This window comes from Schistocerca gregaria, chromosome 2 (genome assembly GCF_023897955.1).
Source record: "Schistocerca gregaria isolate iqSchGreg1 chromosome 2, iqSchGreg1.2, whole genome shotgun sequence".
NCBI classification, from domain to species: domain Eukaryota; kingdom Metazoa; phylum Arthropoda; class Insecta; order Orthoptera; family Acrididae; genus Schistocerca; species Schistocerca gregaria.
The window spans coordinates 428,632,811-428,655,967 of NC_064921.1; the positions used below are offsets into that span (position 1 = coordinate 428,632,811).

At 42.3% G+C, this 23,157-nt stretch overlaps 1 protein-coding gene across 1 annotated transcript in view; it reads right to left on the minus strand.

Annotated features, from left to right (window-relative positions):
- Positions 1 to 23,157, minus strand: part of LOC126324336 (glutamate receptor ionotropic, kainate 2-like) — a 219,385-nt gene that overhangs the window by 73,653 nt on the left and 122,575 nt on the right. Inside the window, exon 8 of the mRNA XM_049994950.1 lies at positions 17,613 to 17,762. Within this exon, the coding sequence (XP_049850907.1) occupies positions 17,613 to 17,762 (150 nt within the window). The remainder of the gene's footprint in view (positions 1 to 17,612; positions 17,763 to 23,157) is intronic.

A 23,157-nucleotide genomic window follows, 5' to 3' on the forward strand; every position in this document is an offset into this window, starting at 1 on the left:
CTACATCATATTGGGAATAAACTGTGGTACCTGTGAAAGTATTCTCTCAGAAGAACTGAGAAAGATTCCAACGAAGTTTGTGTCATTACAGTTTCAAGACGACTAGATGCAACTTCAGGTAGAAGGCTGCAGGGAGCTTCTATAACACTTTCAGGACAAGTAAGAATGCATGACTATTTCAGACCAAATTTGAGATTTGACCATAACCGTCCTCCTCCCCTTCCCGCACTCCTCCCCTCCCTCGCCCACCCCTAACTGTTCCCCACCCTAAGCCTCGCTCCCCTCCCCCTTCCCGCTTCCCTCTGCCAAGACACACCCATTCCCCTGCCATCCCCTTCCCTAGACCAAACTCCCAAACCAGCTGTGTTACACACATTTAGTTGTCCCAATAGCCCCTCAGCCTAGTTACATTTCCATAATACATCTATAATCAGTGTGTTACATTTACATTATCATTATGTAACTACTATATGTAGGTTACAATTTCAGTACATTACCTTAACACCACATGCAGCTCACAATTTTAGCTTACGTCTTTTCTACATCTACAGCACACAGGTTACAATTTCTGTTCATTACATTCACAACAAGTATGTTATTGGTAAGTCAATAGTAAATCACTTTCTGTTCCACATGCAAGTGATGACTGGAAAATGATACCATGCTATACTGCACACTTCAAGGTAAAAATGATCAGCACCTTTTGCTAATAACGCCAATTATTTCACTTTATAGTGGTAACTCTTCGTAACTTTGATCAAACTATAAAGGGGGGTCCATTGATCATGACCGGGCCAAATATCTCACGAAATAAGCATCAAACGAAAAAACTGCAAAGAACGAAACTTATCTAGCTTGAAGCCGGAAACCAAATGGCGCTATGGTTGGCACGCTAGATGGCGCTGCCATAGGTCAAACGGATATCAACTGCGTTTTTTTAAAAATAGGAATTCCCGTTGTTATTACATATTCGTGTAGTACGTAAAGAAATATGAATGTTTTAGTCGCACCACTTTTTTCGCTTTGTGGTAGATTGCGCTGTAATAGTCACAAACATATGTCTCACAATTTTAGACGAACAGTTGGTAACAGGTAGGTTTTTAAATTAAAATACAGAACGTAGGTACGTTTGAACATTTCATTTCCGTTGCTCCAATGTGATACATGTACCTTTGTGAACTTATCATTTTTGAGAACGCATGCTGTTACAGTGTGATTACCTGTAAATACCACATTAATGCAATAACTGCTCAAAATGATGTCCGTCAACCTCAATGCATTTGGCAATACGTGTAACGACATTCCTCTCAACAGCGAGTAGTTCACCTTGCTTAATGTTCCCACATGCATTGACAATGCGCTGACGCATGTTGCCAGGCGTTGTCGGTGGATCACGATAGCAAATATCCTTCAACTTTTCCCACAGGAATAAATCCGGGGACGTCAGATCCGGTGAACGTGGGGGCCACGGTATGGAGCTTCGACGACCATTCCACCTGTCATGAAATATGCTATTCAATACCGCTTCAACCGCACCCGAGCTATGTGCCACACATTCATCATGTTGGAAGTACATCGCCATTCTGTCATGCAGTGAAACATCTTGTAGTAACATTGGTAGAACATTACTTAAGGAATCAGCATACATTGCACCTTTTAGATTTCCATCGATAAAACGAAGGTCAATTACCCTTCCTCCCATAATTCCGCACCATAGATTAGCCCGCCAAGGTCGCTGATGTTCGACTTGTCGCAGCTATCGTGGATTTTCCGTTGCCCAATACTCCATATTATGCCGGTTTACGTTACCGCTGTTGGTGTATGACGCTTCGTCGTTAAATAGAACGCTTGCAAAGTATCTGTCATCATCCCGTAATTTTCTTGTGCCCAGTGGCAGAACTGTACACGACGTTCAAAGTCATCGCCATGCAATTACTGGTGCATAGAAGTATAGTACGGGTGCAGTAGTTGCTGATGTAGCATTCTAAACACCGAAGTTTTTGAGATTCCCGATTCTCGTGCAATTTGTCTGCTACTCATGTGCGGGTTAGCCGCGACAGACGCTAAAACACCTACTTGCGCATCATCATTTGTTCCAGGTCGTGGTTGACGTTTCGTATGTGGCTGAACACTTCCTGTTTCCTTAAATAACGTAACTATCCTACGAACGGTCCGGACACTTAGATTATGTCGCCCAGGATACCGAGCAGCATACATAGCACAAGCCCGTTGGGCATTTTGATCACAATAGCCACACATCAACACGATATCGACCTTTTCCGCAATTGGTAAACGGTCCAATTTAACACGGATAATGTATCACGAAGCAAATACCGTCCACACTGGCGGAATGTTACGTGATACCACATACTTTTACGTTTGTGACTATTACAGCGCCATCTATCACAAAGCGAAAAATGTGGTCCAACTAAAACATTCATATTTCTTTACGTATGTAATAAAAAATGGGGAATCCTATTTTTAAAAAAACGCAGTTGATATCCGTTTGACCATCTAGCGGGTCAACCATAGCGCTGTTCGTCGTACGCCCAACATTGATATTCTGTTAGTACTGATAAGCAATGCTGTTCTCGGTCATTAGGTGAAGGCCATCGGCCACTGCGTTGTCCGTGGTAAGAGGTAATGCCTGAAATTTAGTATCGCCGGCTCACCCTTGACATTGTGGATCTCGGAATATTGAAAAATACAACGATTTTCGAAATGTCCCATGCGTCTGGTTCCAACTACCACTCCGCATTCAATCCCCATGGTGCGGCCATGATAAAACTTTTCACCTGCAGCACCTGACTGCAAATGACAGCTTCGCCCATACCCCACCCTTTTATCCCTTCCTTAAACGGTACCACCGCCATCAGTATATGTGAACATCGCTGTCCCATGACTTTTGTCACCTCAGTATACCCGGGAATAAAATCAGTCTCGGAAACTTTTGGGTGGTCAGTTTATAATTACTAGAAGGATGTGTCCGCATTTTTGTTGTTGTTGTATAACTTAATACGTTATATCCATTTCGGCTGTTGAGACTTTAATGTTTTTATCTTGTGTTCAATTCTTATGTGGTGATGTGCTATAGGCACATTTTAAAATGAACTAAAGCTCTAAAATGGTCAGTTACGATAAATAAAGCACATAGGCCTATTTCGTCTAAACATCGTGGTGGAAATGATGAACACTTTCTAAGAATTTATCTGGGATCTGGTGCCCACCAAGAAGAAATCAAAGGGACGTGTCTTGGATACAACAATCTTTTAAATGTGTGAAACTATTGAATTCCTAAGCAGTTTCACAAAATTGCAAGCAATGAACCCAAGCTTTAACACGTAAAATTGTTTCTGAACGGACACAGGCACCGGGAGAAATACGACTGCAAGCCATGCAGAAGGGAGTCGTATGGTCCTTGGCACCATGACCGCGACAGCTTCACTGTGGAAGACTGGACTTTTTTTGTGGTAGCAAATAAAGAAAACCTATTTCGAGAAGCAGCGCCTCGCTGCTCTTCCGCCGCCAGGAGTAGAGTGGCAGCAGAGCGCTATCCATAGTCCAGTCTGACTACTTGATACGAAAACGGACAGAGGTCATCTCGTCAGAAGCTTGCGAAGAAACACTCTCGGAAAAAATGACGCAGTACTATGTTCGTAGAAGTAAGAACATCCACCTCAAATCAGCGACGTTCGAAACTGTCCCTTCTTCTACTCAGTGTTTTCCATACGTTCACTTTTTTGGCGACTTTGCAGAGAAACTCCTCATTCCTTATCTTTTCAGTGCACTTAATTTTCGATTTCCATCCTTAGCACCACATCACAGACGTTCAGTTCCCTTTTTTCTGTTTTTTTTTTTTCATGATTCATTTGTCAGAATAACACTGTTACTGAAACGTTATTACGGCCAGACGTGGTTGTTCTGGGTACTGATTTCTCAGGATCTATGAACCCAAATTGCGTGAAAATGTTATCACATGTGAGTTCTGTTATAATATATTTGTCCAATGAATATCCGTTTATCATCTGCATTTCTTCTTGGTGTAGCAATTTTAATGGCCAGTAGTGTACCATCTCCAGCGTCGCTTTGCAGCGACATGAGAGATGAGTGGCTGATGAAAAGCTGCTCGGCCATTGCGTTCCATTTTCTTAACTCTCTAGTGTACAGTGTACTAGCTGGACTGCTGATAGCACACTGCCCGCACAACTGATTTTTTCCGCTTATTTCATGCAGCCTTCTACAACAGCTCTACGCAGTGTTCGACGGACTCTGTCCGCCAGTACGTGACGCCTGCCTGTCTTTGGTTCAGCTGTACCTGTCGCTTCTCCTTTTCACTACTTCACAATCACATCAAAAGTCGCTTGGGCCACTTTCGAATGGTTTAAATGTTCCTGATGGCGTTTAGCTCAGGTGACAACCAGTGAGTAGTAGATGTTCGAAGTCACTGAAGTTTCCTGATAGACCCATTCCACTGTCTCTTTTTCTCTACTGACAATACAATACTCCCCGCCTCCTTTTACACTGGCGGGTCCTCCTGTCGTGACATTTGGTGGTTAATTCTGCTTCACTTAGGGGTGTCTCGATATTTTTGATCAGATTTAGAGTACTGTTTATTTACCCGCCTTTCCTTATAGCTTACCCCATTTTCGAGAGAATATCCTGTATCTCGCACCATTTTACACTGTCGAATGCTTTTTTTACTTCATAAACGAGCCTTTATTTTTCTCAAGTTTTCAGTCCCAACGGCAGACCAGCTTCTCTGTTGCTTTTACCCTTTATGAAGCTAAACTATCGTCTAACACATATTAAATTTTATTTACCACATTTCTGTACATAACTCTTGTCAGCAACTTCAATGCATCAGTTATTAACCTGATTGTGCTATAGTTCCTGCACTTATCTTCAGTTTCTATTTTCCGAATCATATGAATGATATTTTTCTAAAAGTCTGATGGTATGTCTGCAGTCTCGAGGATTCTACAACTAACTTTAACAGTTTCCCCAATGACTTTAGAAATTCTGAAGGAATGTTACCTCTCCCTTCTGCCTTGGGTGATCGCGTGTCTTCCAAAGGTAGCTTAAATTCTGACCCTAATTCTAGATCCCCCACGTCTTCTATAACGACTTACATTTCTTCTTCTGCCACATTGTCGCATCAGTCCTCCCCGTCGTTAAACCTTGAGTGCACTCTTTCCACCTATCTGCCCTCTCCTCTACGTTTAACAGTGCCATTCCCAGTGTACTCTTAACATTATCGAATTTTATTTTCAATTGACCTTGTTAGGACTGTTCTATATGCTGAGTCAAACCTTCCGAAGAGAATTTACTTTTCGATTTCGTCCCCTTTTTTCCTATAAGTATTTCAACTTGTCTCCCCCCCCTTCCCGATGTATTTATTTCCTAAGTGACTTACACTGACGAGCCAAAACATTATGACCACTGCCCAATGCGAGGTTATATGCTGCTTGGTATTGCTGAGGGCACGTGACGCGGTTAGAGAAGCGTATGAGCGGAGCAGAGACAAATGGGGAATCATTCTAGCGCAAATAAGTTGCGCAAATGCGGAAATCCGCCGACTTAAGCGACGTTGACAAAAGCTAGATTGTTGTGACCCAAAGCCTGGGGGCGAGTATCTCGGAAGCGGCGAAGTCGGTCGGCTGTTCGAGTGCTACTGTCGTGAGCGTCAATGCAAAGTGGGTGAATAATGCTGCCACACGGGCAGAACCGCTACGGTCGCAGGCTCGAATCCTGCCTCGGGCATGGATGCGTGTGGTGTTCTTAGGTTAGTTAGGTTTAAGTAGTTCTAAGTTCTAGGGGACTTATGACCTCAGAAGTTAAGTCCCATAGTGCTCAGAGCCATTTGAACCATTTTTGAACGAGCAGGCGACAAGAAGTCAGGCGTCCATATCTCATCATAGAACATAGGGATCGGAGGCTTTCCCGCTCTCTAAAGCAGGATAGGCGGCCATGTGTGGCACATCTGACAACAGAGTACAGTGCCGGTACACGTGCAAGTGTTTTGGAGAACACCGTTCAGCGCCCACTGTTGAATACGATGTTCCGCAACGGAGGACTCTTACATGTTCTCATGTTTACACAGCAACATCCTCGATTATGACTACATTGGGCACGATATCATTGAGATTGGACAACGGATCAATGGAATAGCGTCCCATAGCCGTCTAAATCCCGTTTTTTGTTAAACTATATCGATGGTCTTGTCCAGGTACGCCCTCAGCCAGGGGAAGGGCTGCTCGAACGTGCAACGCGCGACTGACGCAGGCCGGCGGAAGCAGTATTATATTATGGTGAATATTCAGATGGACTTCCATGCGACATACGGTAGCATTCAAAGGCAACACGACAGTTGTGGATCACCAGTAACCCCTTATGCTCGAAGTCTCCCTCAGCAGTGGTGGCATCTTCCACCAGGATAATTGTCCGTCTCACGAGGCCAGAATAGTGTAGCAATTGTTTGAGGAGCACGATAGTGAACTCATGTTGATGTCTTGGCCTTCAAATTCAGCTAATCCGAATCCGGTGAAACCCAACTAGGACGTTATCGGGAGCCAGCTCCGCGCCCGCAAACCAACCGCCCGTAAATTACGGTAAGCGTGATCTGTGCCTAGGCATATGCTGCCACAAACCTCTGGAAACCTATCAAGTACTTGTAGAATCATGGCACTCGGAATCACTGCTGTAGTGGACCATCACACTTTTAAGTAGGTGGTCACAATGTTTTGACTTATCACTGTGTATTCCGGTCTTTTTATGAACATATTTCTTCTTTCGTCGATCAATGGAAATATTTCTTCTTTTAACAGAGGTTTTTTCTCAGTGACCTCCTTTGTGCCTATTTCTTCTGCGTCAAGCTTCTGTGATTTCCCTTTATGGAGATGTCCGTATCTCTCCAACTGAACTACCTACTGTCGTATTCATTATGGCAGCATCCACAGCCCTGTAAACTACAAACTCGCTTCGTTTCAGATTGACTCTTCCGGACGATTCTGTTAAACTTCATCCTACTCTTCATCGTTACTAAATTGTGATCCGAGTCTATATCTGCTTCTAGCTATGCTTTACAACCCAACATCGGATTTCGGATTCTCTGTCTGCCCAAAATGAAATCTACCTGGAAAATCTCTTTGTCTGTAGGCCTTTTCAAAGTATACCTTCTTCTCTTGTCATTTTTGAATAATGTATGGGCTATTACTAGTCGAAATTTATTGCAAAACTCAATTACACTTTTTCCTCTCTCATTTCTATTACTAATCCCTTACAGTCCTTTAACTTGCTCTTCTATTCGTTCTCCTACTGCCTCATTCTTATACCCTATCGTTATTAGATTATCACCTTCCTTTACATACTGAAATACTCGTTCAACATCTTGACAGCTTTTCTGTATCTATTCATCTTTTGCTTGTGATGTCAGCACCTGCACCTTAACTGTTGTTGCTGACGATGGTTTTCTGTCAGTTCTGGCGAGAAGAGACTTATCACTCAACTGTAGACAGTAACTCACTATGTCCTACCTTCCTACTCATAACGAATCCTACTCCTGTTACACCAATTTCTTCTTTGTTCGTCTCACTACAAATCATTGCCTTCTTTCCACTTCACCTTACGTTCCTCACCATGTCTAGACTGAGTCTTTGTATTTACATTTTCAGGGCTTCTAGCTTCCCTACCATGTTAAAATTTCCAAACTTCGACTTGTAGGAAGTTACCCTTTCGTCTCATATTCACTCACTTTAATAAGAATGTATAGGTGATGTCAGCCGGACATTTATCTGAGAGTTATATGTACAAATGCGACTAAATCGACAGTGTTAATTTCGGCTAGACATTTCCACCTTCAGATGCTTGCACAGGTAGTTTAAGGTGCATGAAATGTATGCAGAGCGTAAATCAGGATTTTAATCTCTAATCATTTCAGAGGATGTTATGAGTTACTTCTCTATTTAATAAAATGTACATTAAGCTTCAGTTATACAGCTATATTAACAAATAGCCTGCGTTACTTTAATAAATCAAAAAGTGGGAGAAGTCCTGGCAAGAAAAGATAATATGCGAGATACTTAGCACTGCGATTAAATAAAAAATAGACAAAGGGAATTGTTATGCAAATTGCAGGTGGAAACGATTATACCCTCCCCGCCAGTCAAAAAATTTGGAGTCTGGTTTAATAAATATAAATAGAGAATCGTTAAAATGCTGGTTTTAATGCTTCAGGTGTCTTACACAACCTCCATGCACTTGAGTGCAGCGCACAGAAAGTCCACACAACCGTGTGAAACTGCAAGACTTTGAGATGTCCAACTCGTGCATCACATTCGCACCTTCTTTGGTCTTGAAGAGCCGTCAGAGATACATTCTCTGTTTGTCGTTCTGTGGTGTATTCATATTGATAACACCAGCTCTTATCACCCGTAATGATCGTTTACAGAAAAGAACTGTCCGTATTTTTTCATTGCAATTAAGTCTTCATCTACAAGCCCTTTTTTCTTCAGGAGTCAAGGTGTGTGAGACAGACTTTGCACTTCTTTCTTTTTCAAAAAATTCTCGAAAATATCTTGGACTCTTGATTTGGATGTGATCATTCGTTGCTTTACTTCGATTTTTGACACAATACACCATGGTGGCCTTTCCATTCTAACACCGCCTGATCACAACTGACTCGTCTAATGTAGAACTGTCTTTTACAGTTGTTAGTCCAATATACTACAGCGCTAACATCGCTCCTATGCCTAGAATAAAAGCAGTCTTCGTACTTTTAGGGCAGATTGTGTACATGGAGCCAGCACCATCCACACAGATTTCAGCACATTTACGTGACCAGGACAGATCAGACAGTTCAAGTACTGTAGCGCGCTGTAACTCCAGCCTAGCGACAACAGTGACTAGCATTTCTTTTCGGGACTGAGTTGCAGAAACTGGGTGACAGTTAAAACTCTGTTAAGTTTATTGTGCCATAATTCTCGCACTTTTCGGCTCTTGCAGTCTTCGGAGTACTTTTTCCAAAAGCAACATATCGTCAGACTCATACAATCTATACACCGATTGAATAGCCATTTTGTTGCCCTTTCGCCCCAATGATTTTACAGATACCGATGGAATCTTATCTATTCCTTCCGCCTTATTTGATGTTAAGTTTTCCAAAGCCCTTTTAAATTCTGATTCTATTACTGCATCCCCTATTTCTTCTATATCGACTCCTCTTTCTCCTTCTATCGGATCAGAGAAATTTTCCCCGTCATATGGGCCTTCAATGTATTATTTCCACTTATCCGCTCTATCCTACCGAGCGAGGTGGCGCAGTGGTTAGCACACTGGACTCGCATTCGGGAGGACGACGGTTCAATCCCGTCTCCAGCCATCCTGATTTAGGTTTTCCGTGATTTCCCTAAATCGTTTCAGGCAAATGCCGGGATGGTTCCTTTGAAAGGGCACGGCCGATTTCCTTCCCAATCCTTCCGTAACCCGAGCTTGCGCTCCGTCTCTAATGATCTCGTTGTCGACGGGACGTTAAACACTAACCACCACCACCACCGCTCTATCCTCTGCATTTAACAGTGGAATCCCACTCCACTCATAATGTTACCACTCTTACTTTTAACTTCAATGAAGGTTATTTTCACCTTCCTATGTGCTGAGTCAGTCCTTCCGACAATCATTTAGTTTTCGATTTCATCACACTTTTCATGCAGCCATTTCGTCTTTGTTTCCCTCTACATCCTGTTTATTCCATTCCACGGCGACTTGTATTTCTGTATTCCTGAATTTTTCTGAACAGTGTTGTACTTCATTCTTTCATTGATCAATTTCTTCTGTACCAATGGTTTCCTCGCAGATAACTTCTTTGCACCTATGTTTTTCTTTCCAACTTCTGTGACTGCCCGCTTTAAAGACGTCCATTCCGCTTCAACTGTACTGCCTACTTAGCTATTCCTTATCGTAGTACCTACAGCCTTAGAGAACTTCAACCATATCTCTTCATTCCTTGGTACTTCGGCACCCCACTTATTTGTGTTTTGATTTTTCCTGACTAATATCTTCATCACTACTACATTGTGATCTGAGTCTGTATCTGCTCCTGGGTACGCCTAACAATCCAGTATCTGATTTCGGATCTTCTGTCCTACCATGATGAATCTTTCCGTGTCTCTCAGCCTTTTTGAAGCATACTTTCTTCTCTTGTGATTCTTTAATAGAGTAACCGCTATTAGTAGTTGAATTTATTACACAACTCAATTAATCTTTCTTCTCTCTCAGTCCTAGTACCAAGGCTATATTCTCCTGTAACTCTTTCTTCCACTCCTTCCCACATAACTGCATTCCAGTCCCCTATGACAATTACATTTGCAACTCCAGTTACATACTGAATTACTCGTGCAACTTCCTCATACATTTTCTCTGTCTCTTCATCTTCAGCGTTTATGCCTGGACTACCATTGTCGGTGTTAGTTTGCTTTCTGTCCTGATGAGTACAACCTTGTCACTTAACTGTTCACCGTAACACACTCTCTCCCCTACCTTCCTGTTCATAATGGATTCTACTCACGTTATACCACCTACTGCTGCTATTGATATTACCCTATACTCATCTGACCAGAAATCCTTGTTTTATTTTCATTTAACTTCACTGAGAGCCAGTATATCTAGATTGAGCCTTAGCATTTCCCTTTTCAATTTTTTAGTTTTCCTATCACGTTCGAGCTTATGATATTCCACGCCGCGTCTCGTAGAACATTATCTTTTCGCTGGTTATTCAGTCTCTTTCTCATGGTCACGTCTGCCTTGACAGTCCCCTCCTGGGGGGAGGCATTAAAGTCGCATTAATGTGTATCCACAGTTTATGTGCTCTGTAACTGAAAAATTGTCATGATGATCTCTCCATTTGCAATAAATTCCAGAGTAGTCCCCATTCGGATCTCCGGGAGTTTACTTCCAAGTCTAAGGCGACTATAAGAAAAAGACTGAATAACCAAGGAAAGGGCAACGTCCTTTGTGTCGGGGCGTGGAATGTACAGACTCTGAACGTGGCAGCGAAGCTAAAAAATCTGAAAATGGAAATACTAAAGCTCCATCTAGATATAGCAGAGGCCAGTGAAGTGAAACGAAAAGAAGACAAGGATTTCTGGTCAAACTAGTATAGTTAAATATCAACAGTGGTGGAAATTTCCATGACGGGAGTAGGATTCGTTATAAATAGGAATGTAGGGCAGAGAGTGAGTTACTGTAAACAGTTCAGTGATAGTGCTATTCTCATCAGAATCGACAAGAAACCAACACCGACAACAGTAGTTCAGGTATACATCGCGAAGAGCCAAGCAGAAGATGATGAGATAGAGAAAGTATACGAGAATGTTCAACGGGAAGTTCAGTACGCAACGGAGAACGAAAATCTAATAGTCGCAGGGGACTGGAATGCGGTTTTAGGGGAGGGAGCAGAAAATAACAAGTAGAGAATATGGGCTTGGTAGTAGGAGGACCGAGAGAAGAGAAAGAATAATTGAGTACTGAAATTTATGTCAGATGGCAACAGTGAATACTCTGTTCAAGAATCACAAGAGAAGAGGTGTAATTGGAAAAGGATAGGAGACACAGGAAGATTCCAGTTACATTGCATCATGGTCAGGCAGAGATTCCGAAATCTGATATTGGACTGTGAAGCGTGCCCAGAAGCAGATATAGATTCAGATCACAATATAGTAATGACGGAGAGTAGATTGAAGTTTAACGGACTACTGAGAAATGATCAGTGCCAAAGAAGTGGGATACGGAAGTACTAAGAAATGAAGAAATATGCTTGAAGTTCTCTGAGACTATAGATACTATGATAATGAATAGCTCAGTAGGCAGTTAAGCCGAAGTTGGATGGAAATCTTAAAAGACTCCTATCCTCTTGTTTCTCTTGATTATCTTTCTTAGTCTATGCTAGTGTGTGTTATGTGCATATATTTCGATTGGAATGTTGTTTACGTCACTGTCTTCTGTGGTTCAATGATTCATTTAAAGGGGGCGGTCCGATAGAAAGAATTAGTTAATTCATAATGATGAGAAGAATATTTCACATCACACACTAATATGGTCTACGTAGTATGATTTCAATCATTTTTAAACACTAGCTGACTAGTTACAATGAGAATGGAATTACTCTCTTCAGGAAATCGGGAACTCAGTGGAAAAGTGAGATTTCAGATTATTGCGCGAAACGAAATGGATAATAACTTTTGCGCAAATAATTTTATCGAAAATTTATCATTTCTCTAAACATAGGATAAGAGCAAAATTATGACAAACTTGTAATAGTGAGATCTGAACGAACACTTTTGTCTTGCGTTGACGGCACCCAGTTTATTAAATTAATGGTCTCTTAGTTATTGACCAAATGTGCAAATGTGTGTAAAATCCTGAGGGACCAAACTGCTGAGGTCATCGGTCCCTAGTCTTACACACTATTTAAACTAACCTAGACTAACCTATGCTAAGAACAACTCATACACCCATGCCTGAGGGAGGACTCAAACCTCCGGCGGGAGAGGCCGCGCAGTCAGTAACATAGCGCCTCAAACCTCGCTGCAACTCCGCATAGTCCCTCTTAGTTATTTTGTGCTCAGTGGATGGGAAAGGAATTATATAGCTAGCATAATGAACCCTGTGCTGGAGCGTCATCTTTAGTTCCTATTTCATATTCATTCGTTTTTAGCAATCCTTGCAACCAGGGTATTGGGTATCAATAATTTCACTTTAAACCACAATACAAAATTGAATGGCAGAAAACTGGGGTAGGCAGACACGAACATGGACGTACATGCACAAAGAAAATTAAATTAATGTATCCTAGAAATTTCTCGACACGATTACATTTAATCTCACCAAGAGCTTGCCATTCACTGTTGACTGTGCAGTCATCTCCTTTCAAAGGCAGACGCAAGTCATTAAGTTCAATCACCTCAATTATTTACACCCCGTTGGATAATAATAAAGTTTCTCACACGATTCACACACAAGTAACCTCGACTTAGCTATCCTTAAGTACGATCTGTAAGCTCATTGATTGTGTAGTTCGTCACCACGTGAATGATCGAAACCAATGGCATAATTTACTACTCCACACGTTGATCGTCTTGGATTTTCATCTATGCCCAAATTCACACGCTTTTCCTACTCATCAAACTAAGTTCAAAAGTAACGCTCCGGTCTGCCGCAGGAAATCCATGTAAGGCAGTACAGAGGCAAAGACCGACCGTATACATTCATGAAATTTCAACAAATAACTTCACACGCCTTCAGCATTAAATATTTCACACTTAACACATCCATGACCTGTTTGATTTCACACGACACGACTATCTTCAGCATTGTTCATTACCTGCTTCAGTGAGGCCCACATTACAAAGGAAAATAGACCGAAATTACTCAGGACACTAAATGTTAACTTTATTAATGAAGTTAAATGAATTGCAAAGCTATTCCTATTCATGTGTGCTTAAGGAACTGAAAGATTACGCTCAAACCAATGAATGGAGTGAGTCTGCATGCTTTCATCTGAAAGCAAAGTTCTGTCCGTAAAACTGACTATCAAAATTACTGCAAAAAGTTGTCGTAACGTTATTCTAACTATAAATCGCCTGAAAGAGAACGGATTGGTCACATATATTAAAGTATACTTCATCCCAGAAATAATATCTGCTTGCCAAGGCGGACACCTTCATAGGTTCCGTGTGATCTCTCTGAGGTGCAGACCATGAATTCAGTCAAACGGCAACGACACAATGATCGCCCAGCTCTTCTTTCTGAAGTGGAGGGGGAACCTATTGCCAATCCACGTTTTCCCGGACTTTACTCTAACATTTAAGTTAACACCAGAAATTCAATAAACTACCTTTCTCTGAATTAATACATCCAGAAGACGAACTTCCATTTATCAGATCCAAATAATGCGTAGCCACACAGTAGGATACTTAAAAGAAAGTGTATTATGGAGTTCAATAAATAAACACAGGTTGTCGATTTCTTCACTATAGTCTCAAGGTCTCGCATTAATCAGTTTATCAAATGACAATTACTTCTTTATGAAATTAGCCACTGTATATCACGTAAAATTATAATGAGGAGGGTTGCCCTTTTAAATGCAGAGGAGAGAGCGAATAGGTGGAAAGAGCACACTGAAAGCTTCTATGAGGGCCAGAACTCGTCTGATGACTTGATAGAAGAAGAAACAGAAGTCGGCAGGAAAGAGATAGGAGATCCAGTATTATGATCAGAATTAAAAAGAGCTTTGGAAGATCTAAGATCAAATGAGACAGAAGGAATGGGTAACATTCCATTGGAATTTCCTAAATAATTGGGGGAAGTGGGAACAAAACGATTATTGAAGTTGGTGAGTAGAATGTATGAGACTAGCGCCATACCATTCGAATTTCAGAAGAACAAAATCTAAACATTTCTGACCCAAAACGTGTTCGATAGTATAAAGTGCTTCAAGATGTTCTAAATTCTGAGAGAAACATGGGTAAGCTATAGTGAAAGATGGGTAATACACAAGAATGAAAAGGAAACAACAAGAAAAACAAAGAACGAAATGCTCGGATTGAAAAGGGTGTAAGGAACGGTTGTAGTTTTTCGCCCTTTCTGTTCAATTTATCACCGAAGAAACGATAACGCAAATAAAACAAATGTTCAAGAGTGATATTAAAATTCAGGGTGAAAGAATATCAATGACAACGTTAGTTGATGCCATTATTCTCAGTGAAAGTGAAGAAGAATTACAGATATGTTGAATAGACTGAACAGTCTAATGTGTACAGAATATGGATTGAGGGTAAATCGAAGAAAGACGAATGTGTTGAGAAGTAGCAGAAATGAGAACAACGAGAAACCTAACATCTGGACTGATGATGACGAAGTAGAAAAAATTAAGAAATTTTGATACCTACGCAGCAAAATATGCATCACGAACGGAGCAAGGATGACGTAAAAAGTAAACTAGCGCTGGAAAAAAGGGCTTTTCTGGCCAAGAGAAGTCTACTAGTATCAAACATAGACGTTAACTTCAGGAAGAAATGTCTGAGGATGTACGTTTAGCATCCAGCATTGTACGGTAGTAAGAAGTGGATTGTGGGAAAATCGGAACAGAAGAGGTTCGAAGCATTTGAGGTGAAGTGTAACAAAAGAATGTAGAAAATTGGGTGGATTGATAAGGTAAGGCACGAGGAGGTTCTTCAAAGGGTCGGCGGAGAAAGGGATAGGTGACAAACTTTGACAAGGAGGAGGGACAGGATGATAGGATATCGCTTAAGACAACTTCCACAGTACTAGAAGAAAATGTAGAGGGTGAAAACTGTAGAGGGAGACAGAGATCGGAATATACCCAGGAAATAATTGAGGATGTAGGCCGCAAACGTTACACCTAAGATGAAAAGTTTGGCATTGGAGAGGAACTGGTGGGGGGCCTCATCAAAATGAAACCAGTCAAAAGATTGATGACTCAGAAAAAGTAGTCACTCAGAACTTCCATCACCTCCACGACTGCTGAGTATAGTGGCTGTTGGTCTGTTGTCGGTTGGCAGGGTTGACGCCTTCTCGGTATATCCTACTTTCCATTTTAAGGAAAAATTTGTTTGGCTCCCTTGGGTACTGTGCGCAGAGAAGATGTTAGTTTGTGCTCAACATATAGCAGAAATACAAGTGAAGAGGTGACATCAGATTCAGAAAGGCAAGTTTAGAGCCCTTCGCAGCTAAGAGTAACGTCACTCCCCGGACTTTCGGCGATGACCTGAAGTTTAGAGTAGTCTAGCGACACGTGCCGTCCAGGGGTACGAGGATCGAAGTTATTACTACGCCTCTATACCTGGAATGCGTTAGTAATGGGATGATGTACATCTTTCCAGTCTTCATTATTTTCTCGTCTCAGAATCAGTTACCACAGTTAATTTAGTACCTTTCCTACTTCTCGTTTAGTATAAGTTTCAGGGTTTCCAAGAAACACTGTAAAAAGTAATAGTTCCATGGTATAAATGAGAAATTAACTGTGAATTATTATGTGGAAATTTAAGACCTGTTGTGCAGTCTGTTGTTGTTGTGGTCTTCAGTCCTGAGACTGGTTTGCTGCAGCTCTCCATGCTACTCTATCCTGTGCAAGCTGCTTCATCTTCCAGTACCTACCGCAACCTACATCCTTCTGAATCTGCTTAGTGTATTCAGCTCTTGGTCTCCCTCTACGATTTTTACCCTCCACGCTGCCATCCAATACTAAATTGGTGACCCCTTGATGCCTCAGAACACGGCCTACCAACCGATCCCTGCTTCTAGTCAAGTTGTGCCACAAACTCCTCTTCTCCCCAATTCTATTCAATACTTCCTCATTTGTTATGTGATCTTCCCATCTAATCTTCAGTATTCTTCTGTAGCACCACATTTCGAAAGCTTCTATTCTCTTCTTGTCTAAACTAGTTATCGTCCATGTTTCACTTCCATACATGGTTACACTCCATACAAATACTTTCAGAAACGATTTCCAAACAGTTAAAGCAATATCGATGTTAACAAATTTCTCTTCTTCACAAACGCTTTCCTTTCCATTGCCAGTCTACATTTTATATCCTCTCTACTTCGACCATCATCATTATTTTGCTCCCCAAATAGCAGAACTCCTTTGCTACTTCAAGTGTCTCATTTCCTAATCTAATTCCTTCAGCATCACCCGACTTAATTCGCCCACATTCCGTTATCCTCGGTTTGCTTTTGTTGATGTTCATCTTATAACCTCCTTTCAAGAGCCTGTCCATTCCGTACAGCTGCTCTTCCAACTCCTTTGCTGTCTCTGACAGAATTACAATGTCATCGGCGAACCACAAAGTTTTTATTTCTTCTCCATGGATTTTAATAGCTACTCCGAATTTTTCTCTCGTTTCCTTTACTGCTTGCTCAATATACAGATTGAATAACATCGGGGAGAGGCTACAACCCTGTCTCACTCCTTTCCCAACCAGTGCTTTCCTTTCATGTACCTCGACTCTTATAACTGCCATCGGGATTCTGTACAAATTGTAAACAGCCTTCCCCTCCCTGTATTTTACCCTTGCCACCATCATAATTTGAAAGAGAGTATTCCAGTCAAAATTGTCAAAAGCTTTCCCTAAGTCTACAAATGCTAGAAACGTAGTTTTGCCTTTCCTTAATATATTTTTTAAGATAAGTCGTAGGGTGAGTATTGCCTCACGTGTTCCAACATTTCTACGGAATCCAAACTGATCTTCCCCGAGGTCGGCCTCTACCAGTTTTTCAATTGGTCTGTAAAGAATTCGCGTTAGTATTTTACAGCTGTGATTTATTAAACTGATAGTTCGGTAATTTTCACGTCTGTCAACCCCTGCTTACTTTGGGATTTGAATTATTATATTCTTCTTGAAGTCTGAGGGTATTTCGCCTGCCTCATACATCTACATACATTGTGCAGTCTAGCTGACAGATAAAAAATTATACCAATAAATAAGGAAATATGGTTGCCATAATTTAGGTAAATGAACAGTGTGAAACAGCAGCCAAAGAGAGAGAGAGAGAGAGAGAGAGAGAGAGAGAGAGAAGCAGCAGGTGTCAGTACTGACGTCGTGCAGGGCCTGGCGAACGCCTTGGCCGCCCTTCCAGGGTGGGCCGTCGCACTTGAGGCTGTCAGCCCGCAGGGGTCGCTGAGCGTCCCGGTGGAACAGAGCCTCGGACAACACGTCCACCGCGTCCTGCATCAGCGCCTCTCCCGTCTGCAACACGCCACCACTCCTGCACTCTTGCGTAGCTGAGTAGAAGCAGAATCATTTCTCTCGTTACACAGTGTGTTCTCAACGCTAACAGACGAGTAACTGTTTCTAGCTGAAACAGAATAAGCCTGAGTTTACCCTCTCAAAACATATGTTTTATGTGTTAACTACCTCTCAAAGCTTCACCATGCTTTCACCTGCTCCGGCAGACTACAGCAAGCAGATCGTCGTAAATTTGCTCGTGCTGATGGAAAAAATATCTTTAACTGGAATCTGCCACTAAAAAGATTAACTTCTTTAAAAAGAAAGCAGAACATTTATCATTACTTGCGTGCCGCTTTTTTTTCCTTTATTGAGTTTCGGGTCCCCCCGAAAAGGGCGGGCTGGCAGCAGCTTAGTACGCCGCTCTTCTGCATACAGAATTTGTTTTAAAAATGAAGATAATAAATTATAAAGTAGGCGATAAAGTCGTTGACTTAAATAGTAAAATGGCGGAAAGTTGTGGAACTTAAAACATAAAACATAAAACAAAGGGTTGGTGACGCTAATAAAATACGCAGGAAGCAGACAGGTAAAATAATACACAGACAAGTAAAAGACACAGTGACAGTCTGGTTTCTGTTCACAACAGATATAAAAATCACATCCGACTACAGCATGATTTCTGTTCACGACACTTTGGAAAAACACACAACACTTACCCCTCACTTGAACACTGCACTAAGAAGTTGGCACAAATATGACACACCACAGTCAGGGGCAGATGAGGGGAACCTGGACAGATGACGGGAAAGAAAAAGGGGGGAAGGAGAGGAAAAATGAAGTGGGAGGAAGGAGCTGATGGAGGAGGAGGATTCATAAGAGGGGGGGGGGGGGGCTGGGTAGACATGAGAGGGAGTCGGGAAAGGCAGTGGAGAGGAATGCAAAAGGACTCGGAGGGGGGGGGGGGGAGGGAATCAGGGTAGGCGGGGAAAAACAGGATGGAAAGGGGGAGAGGGAGCCTGGGGAAAGGACAGGAGAAAGGAGGGGGAGAGGAGGATCAGAGGTGATGCAAGGGATAAATGGAGGGAGAGAGGGCATCATCCAGGAGGGGGAGTTGATGGAAGCCACCTTGGGGAAGGAGATGAAGGGTGCAGAGACAGAGGGTGGGGGGGACACAACAGTGAAGGCGCAGCAGAGGGCAGGGGTTGGAGAGGAGAGGAGCAACCAGGGGTGAGGGGCATCAAGCCGGCGGGAGGTGTAGAGTATGTGGATATGTTCAAGGTATAGGAACAGATGGGGGAAAGGATTCAGGTCGTAGAGGATCCGTGTGGGGGACGGGAGGCATATACGGAAAGTGAAGTGGAGTGCATGGCACTCGAGGATCTGCAGGGACTTACAGAATTTGGGGAGGTTACATGCCGCAGAAGACGTACAATTTTGATGATTAAAATTTGTCCGTTGATGTGACTAAGTCCTGTGGCTGACTTAAGATTCAAGGAAATAAACGAAAGGAAGAGGAGCTCTGATCAGAGGAAGGAGTTTAGAGGTGTGTTAGTTCCGTTGAACTCTATGACTTTGCCCGCATGTCGTGGTCGTGCGGTAGCGTTCTCGCTTCCCACACACGAGTTCCCGGGTTCGATTCCCAGCGGGGTCAGGGATTTTCTCAGCCTCCTGATGGCTGGGTGTTGTGTGATGTCCTTAGGTTAGTTAGGATTAAGTAGTTCTAAGTTCTAGGGGACTGATGACCTAAGTCCCATAGTGCTCAGAGCCATTTGAACCATTTTTTGAAGTATGTGATTTCAGTAAACATAGAGTATACGCCTAATGAAATTGAGTCGGGAATTTGTCTTCAGAGTGTGTGAATGGATCGAGTCAGGGCGATGCGTTGAAATTAGAGCTGCACGGCGCCAGGGTTGGAGACAAGACACAGCGTGATGACGTTTAGAGTGTTACGTTTATGACAGGTACTAGAAACATATATGGCGTGTGGTGCGTAAATGACAACGACCGGGAGTAAATGCATGAATTTAAGTTGGACCATTGGTGGGCTTGTTACTAGAAGTTGCGGAATGCAGTTGATTTTGCCTCACTGCACTCGACTTTGTTGGTTGCGCATGCTTGCTTAACGTGGCTAATATGTTGCACTGTTAACACTTGAAGACTCCATTGGTCATTGTCATTGTGGTTCGTACGCTGATGGCAGATTACGCTTGGGGCCTGAAGATGACGCTTTTTCGCGTCGAAATTGATACTACTTTTAGAATAAAAGTTGCTTGATTTGCAGTACAGCTGTTGGTTTCAATTTTCGGTATTCAAGTACATATGCTGGAGGCCAGCGCCTGCACTACGGTGTAAGCGGATGGCAGTCGTGGGGAACTCGGCAGGGGGGCATGCACGGTGCGGCTGTCGACGTTAGCTGACCAGCAGGCTGGGAATGGAGGTGTTGGGGTCAGGAAGAGGCCGCTGTACGGAGAGGAAGCAGAGACTGTAACTTAATGAACAAACAGTGTCACCGAGAAGATATATATACAAAATTCCAACAGTTTTATAACCGAATAATTTCTGTCCTGCATGTAAAATTGTCTAATATGATGTGATGTGTTCGATCATTTTGCAGCTTTATATCTCTTGTATATTCTATCTTCATGCAGCAGTTGCAGTAGTTGTTAAAAAATTGTAGGTGATTTGTGGTAAGTTCCTATGGGACCAAACTACTGAGGTCATCGGTATTTGGACTTACACACGACTTAATCTGACTTAAACTAACGTAGACTAAGGACAACAAACATACCCGTGTCCGACGGAGGACTCGAACCTCCGTCGGGTGGAGCCGCGTGAACCGATGCAAGGCGCCCTAGACCGCACGGCTACCCCGTCCGGCGCAAAATTGTAATTCATATACATGAATGCATGTCCCAAATAATAATAAATATGATCTTAGAAATAACAAAAGAGAGATAATGTAGAGTATTTGACCTGTCAATTCCATGTTTACACTAGTTATGACAAACGTTTTCAAGGAATGTCACTCCCTAAGAATTGACAGCAATAATATACATGACAACCTTATGTTACAGAACAGATTTCATCTCCTATAGTGTCACTCCTATAGAGGCAAATAATGTGAGCAGACATATGTTACTGCTACTAAATGCAGTTGTCATTTTGTACAAATCCTAGTATACAGGGTGGTCCATTGATCGTGACGGGGCCAAATATCTCACTAAATAAGCGTAAAACGAAGAAACTACAAAGAACGAAACTTATCTAACTTGAAGGGGGAAACCAGATGGCGCTATGGTTGCTCCGCTAGATGGCGCTGCCATAGGTCAAACGGATATCAACTGCATTTTTAAAAATAGGAACCCCCATTTTTAATTACATATTCGTGTAGTACGTAAAGAAATATGAATGTTTTAGTTGGACCTCTTTTTTCGCTTTGTGATAGATGGCGCTGTAATAGTCACAAACACATGGCTCACAATTTTAGACGAAAAGATGGTAACAGGTAGGATTTTACTAAATTAAAATACAGAACATAGCTACGTTTGAACATTTTATTTCGGTTGTTACAATGTGATACATGTACGTTTGTGAACTTATCATTTCTGGAAAAAAAAATGGTTCAAATGGCTCTGAGCACTATGGGATTCAACTTCTGAGGTCATTAGTCCCCTAAAACTTAGAACTACTTAAACCTAACTCACCTACGGACATCACACACATCCATGCCCGAGGTAGGATTCGAACCTGCGACCGTAGCGGTTGCACGGTTCCAGACTGTAGTGCCTACCACGGCGCGGCAGCTCAGGCCGGCCATTTCTGAGAACGCATGCTGCTACAGCGCGATTACCTGTAAATACCACATTAATGCAATAAATGCTCAAAATGATGTCCGTCAACCTCAATGCATTTGTGTGTAACGACATTCCTCTCAACAGCAAGTAGTTCACATTCCGTAGTGTTCGTCCATGCATTGACAATGCGCTGACGCATGTTGTCAGGCGTTGTCGGTGGATCACGATAGCAAATATCCTTCAACTTTCCCTACAGAAAGAAATCGAGGGATGTCAGATCCGGTGAACATGCGGGCCATTGTACGGTGCTTCGACGACCAATCCACCTGACATGCAATATGCTATTCAATTCCGCTTCAATCGCACGCGAGCTATGTGCTGGACATCCATCATGTTGGAAGTACATCGCCATTCTGTCATGCAGCGAAACATGTTGTAGTAACATCGGTAGAAAACTACGTAGGAAATTAGTATACATTGCACCATTTAGATTGCCATCGATAAAATGGGGACCAATTATCCTTCCTCCAATAATGCCGCACCATACATTAATCCGCCAAGGTCGCTGATGTTCCGCTTGTCGCGGCGATCGTGGATTTTCCGTTGCCCAATATTGAATATTATACCGGTTTACGTTACCGCTGTTGGTCAGTGAAATTTCGTCACTAAATAGAACGCGTGCCAAAAATCTGTCAGTGGCAGAACTGTACACGAAGTTCAAAGTCGTCGCCACGCAATTACTGGTGCACAGAAACAAGGTACGGGTGCAATCGATGTTGATGTAGCATTCTCAACACCGACGTTTTTGAGATTCCAGATTCTCGCGCAATTTGTCTGCTACTGATGTGCGGATTAGCCGCGACAGCAGCTAAAACACCTACTAGGGCATCATCATTTGTTGCAGGTCGTGGTTGACGTTTCACATGTGGCTGAACACTTCCTGTTTCCTTAAATAACGTAACTATCTGGCGAACTATCCGGACACTTGGATGATGTCGTCCAGGATACCAAGCAGCATACATAGCACATGTCCGTTGGGCATTTTGATCACAATAGCCGTATATCAACACGATATCAACCTTTTACGCAATTCGTAAAAGGTCCAATTTAACATTGGTAATGTATCACGAAGCAAATACCGTCCGCACTGGCGGAATATTCTGTGATACCACGTACTTATACATTTGTGACTATTACAGTGCCATCTGTCACAAAGCGAAAAACGTGGTCCAACTAAAACATTCATATTTCTTTTCGTACTACACGAATATGTAATATAAAATGGGGGTTCTTATTTTTTAAAAAAACGCAGTTGATATCCGTTTGACCTATGGAAGCGCCATCTAACGGGCCAATCACAGCGCCATCTGGTTTCACCCTTCAAGCTAGACGAGTTTCGTTCTTTGTAGTTCTTTTCGTTTGATGATTATTACGTGAGATATTTGGCCCGGTCACAATCAATGGACCACCCTGTATACAGTTGGTTTCCTTTCCTTCGGTATCAGATGGTACTAATGATGGATTATTAAACCGAAAACCAATTTGGCAAATAAACCATTCTAGTGCAGCTAAAGGTTTGTACAAGATGGGCTTTATACCTGAAAGCTGCGGAGCACCAA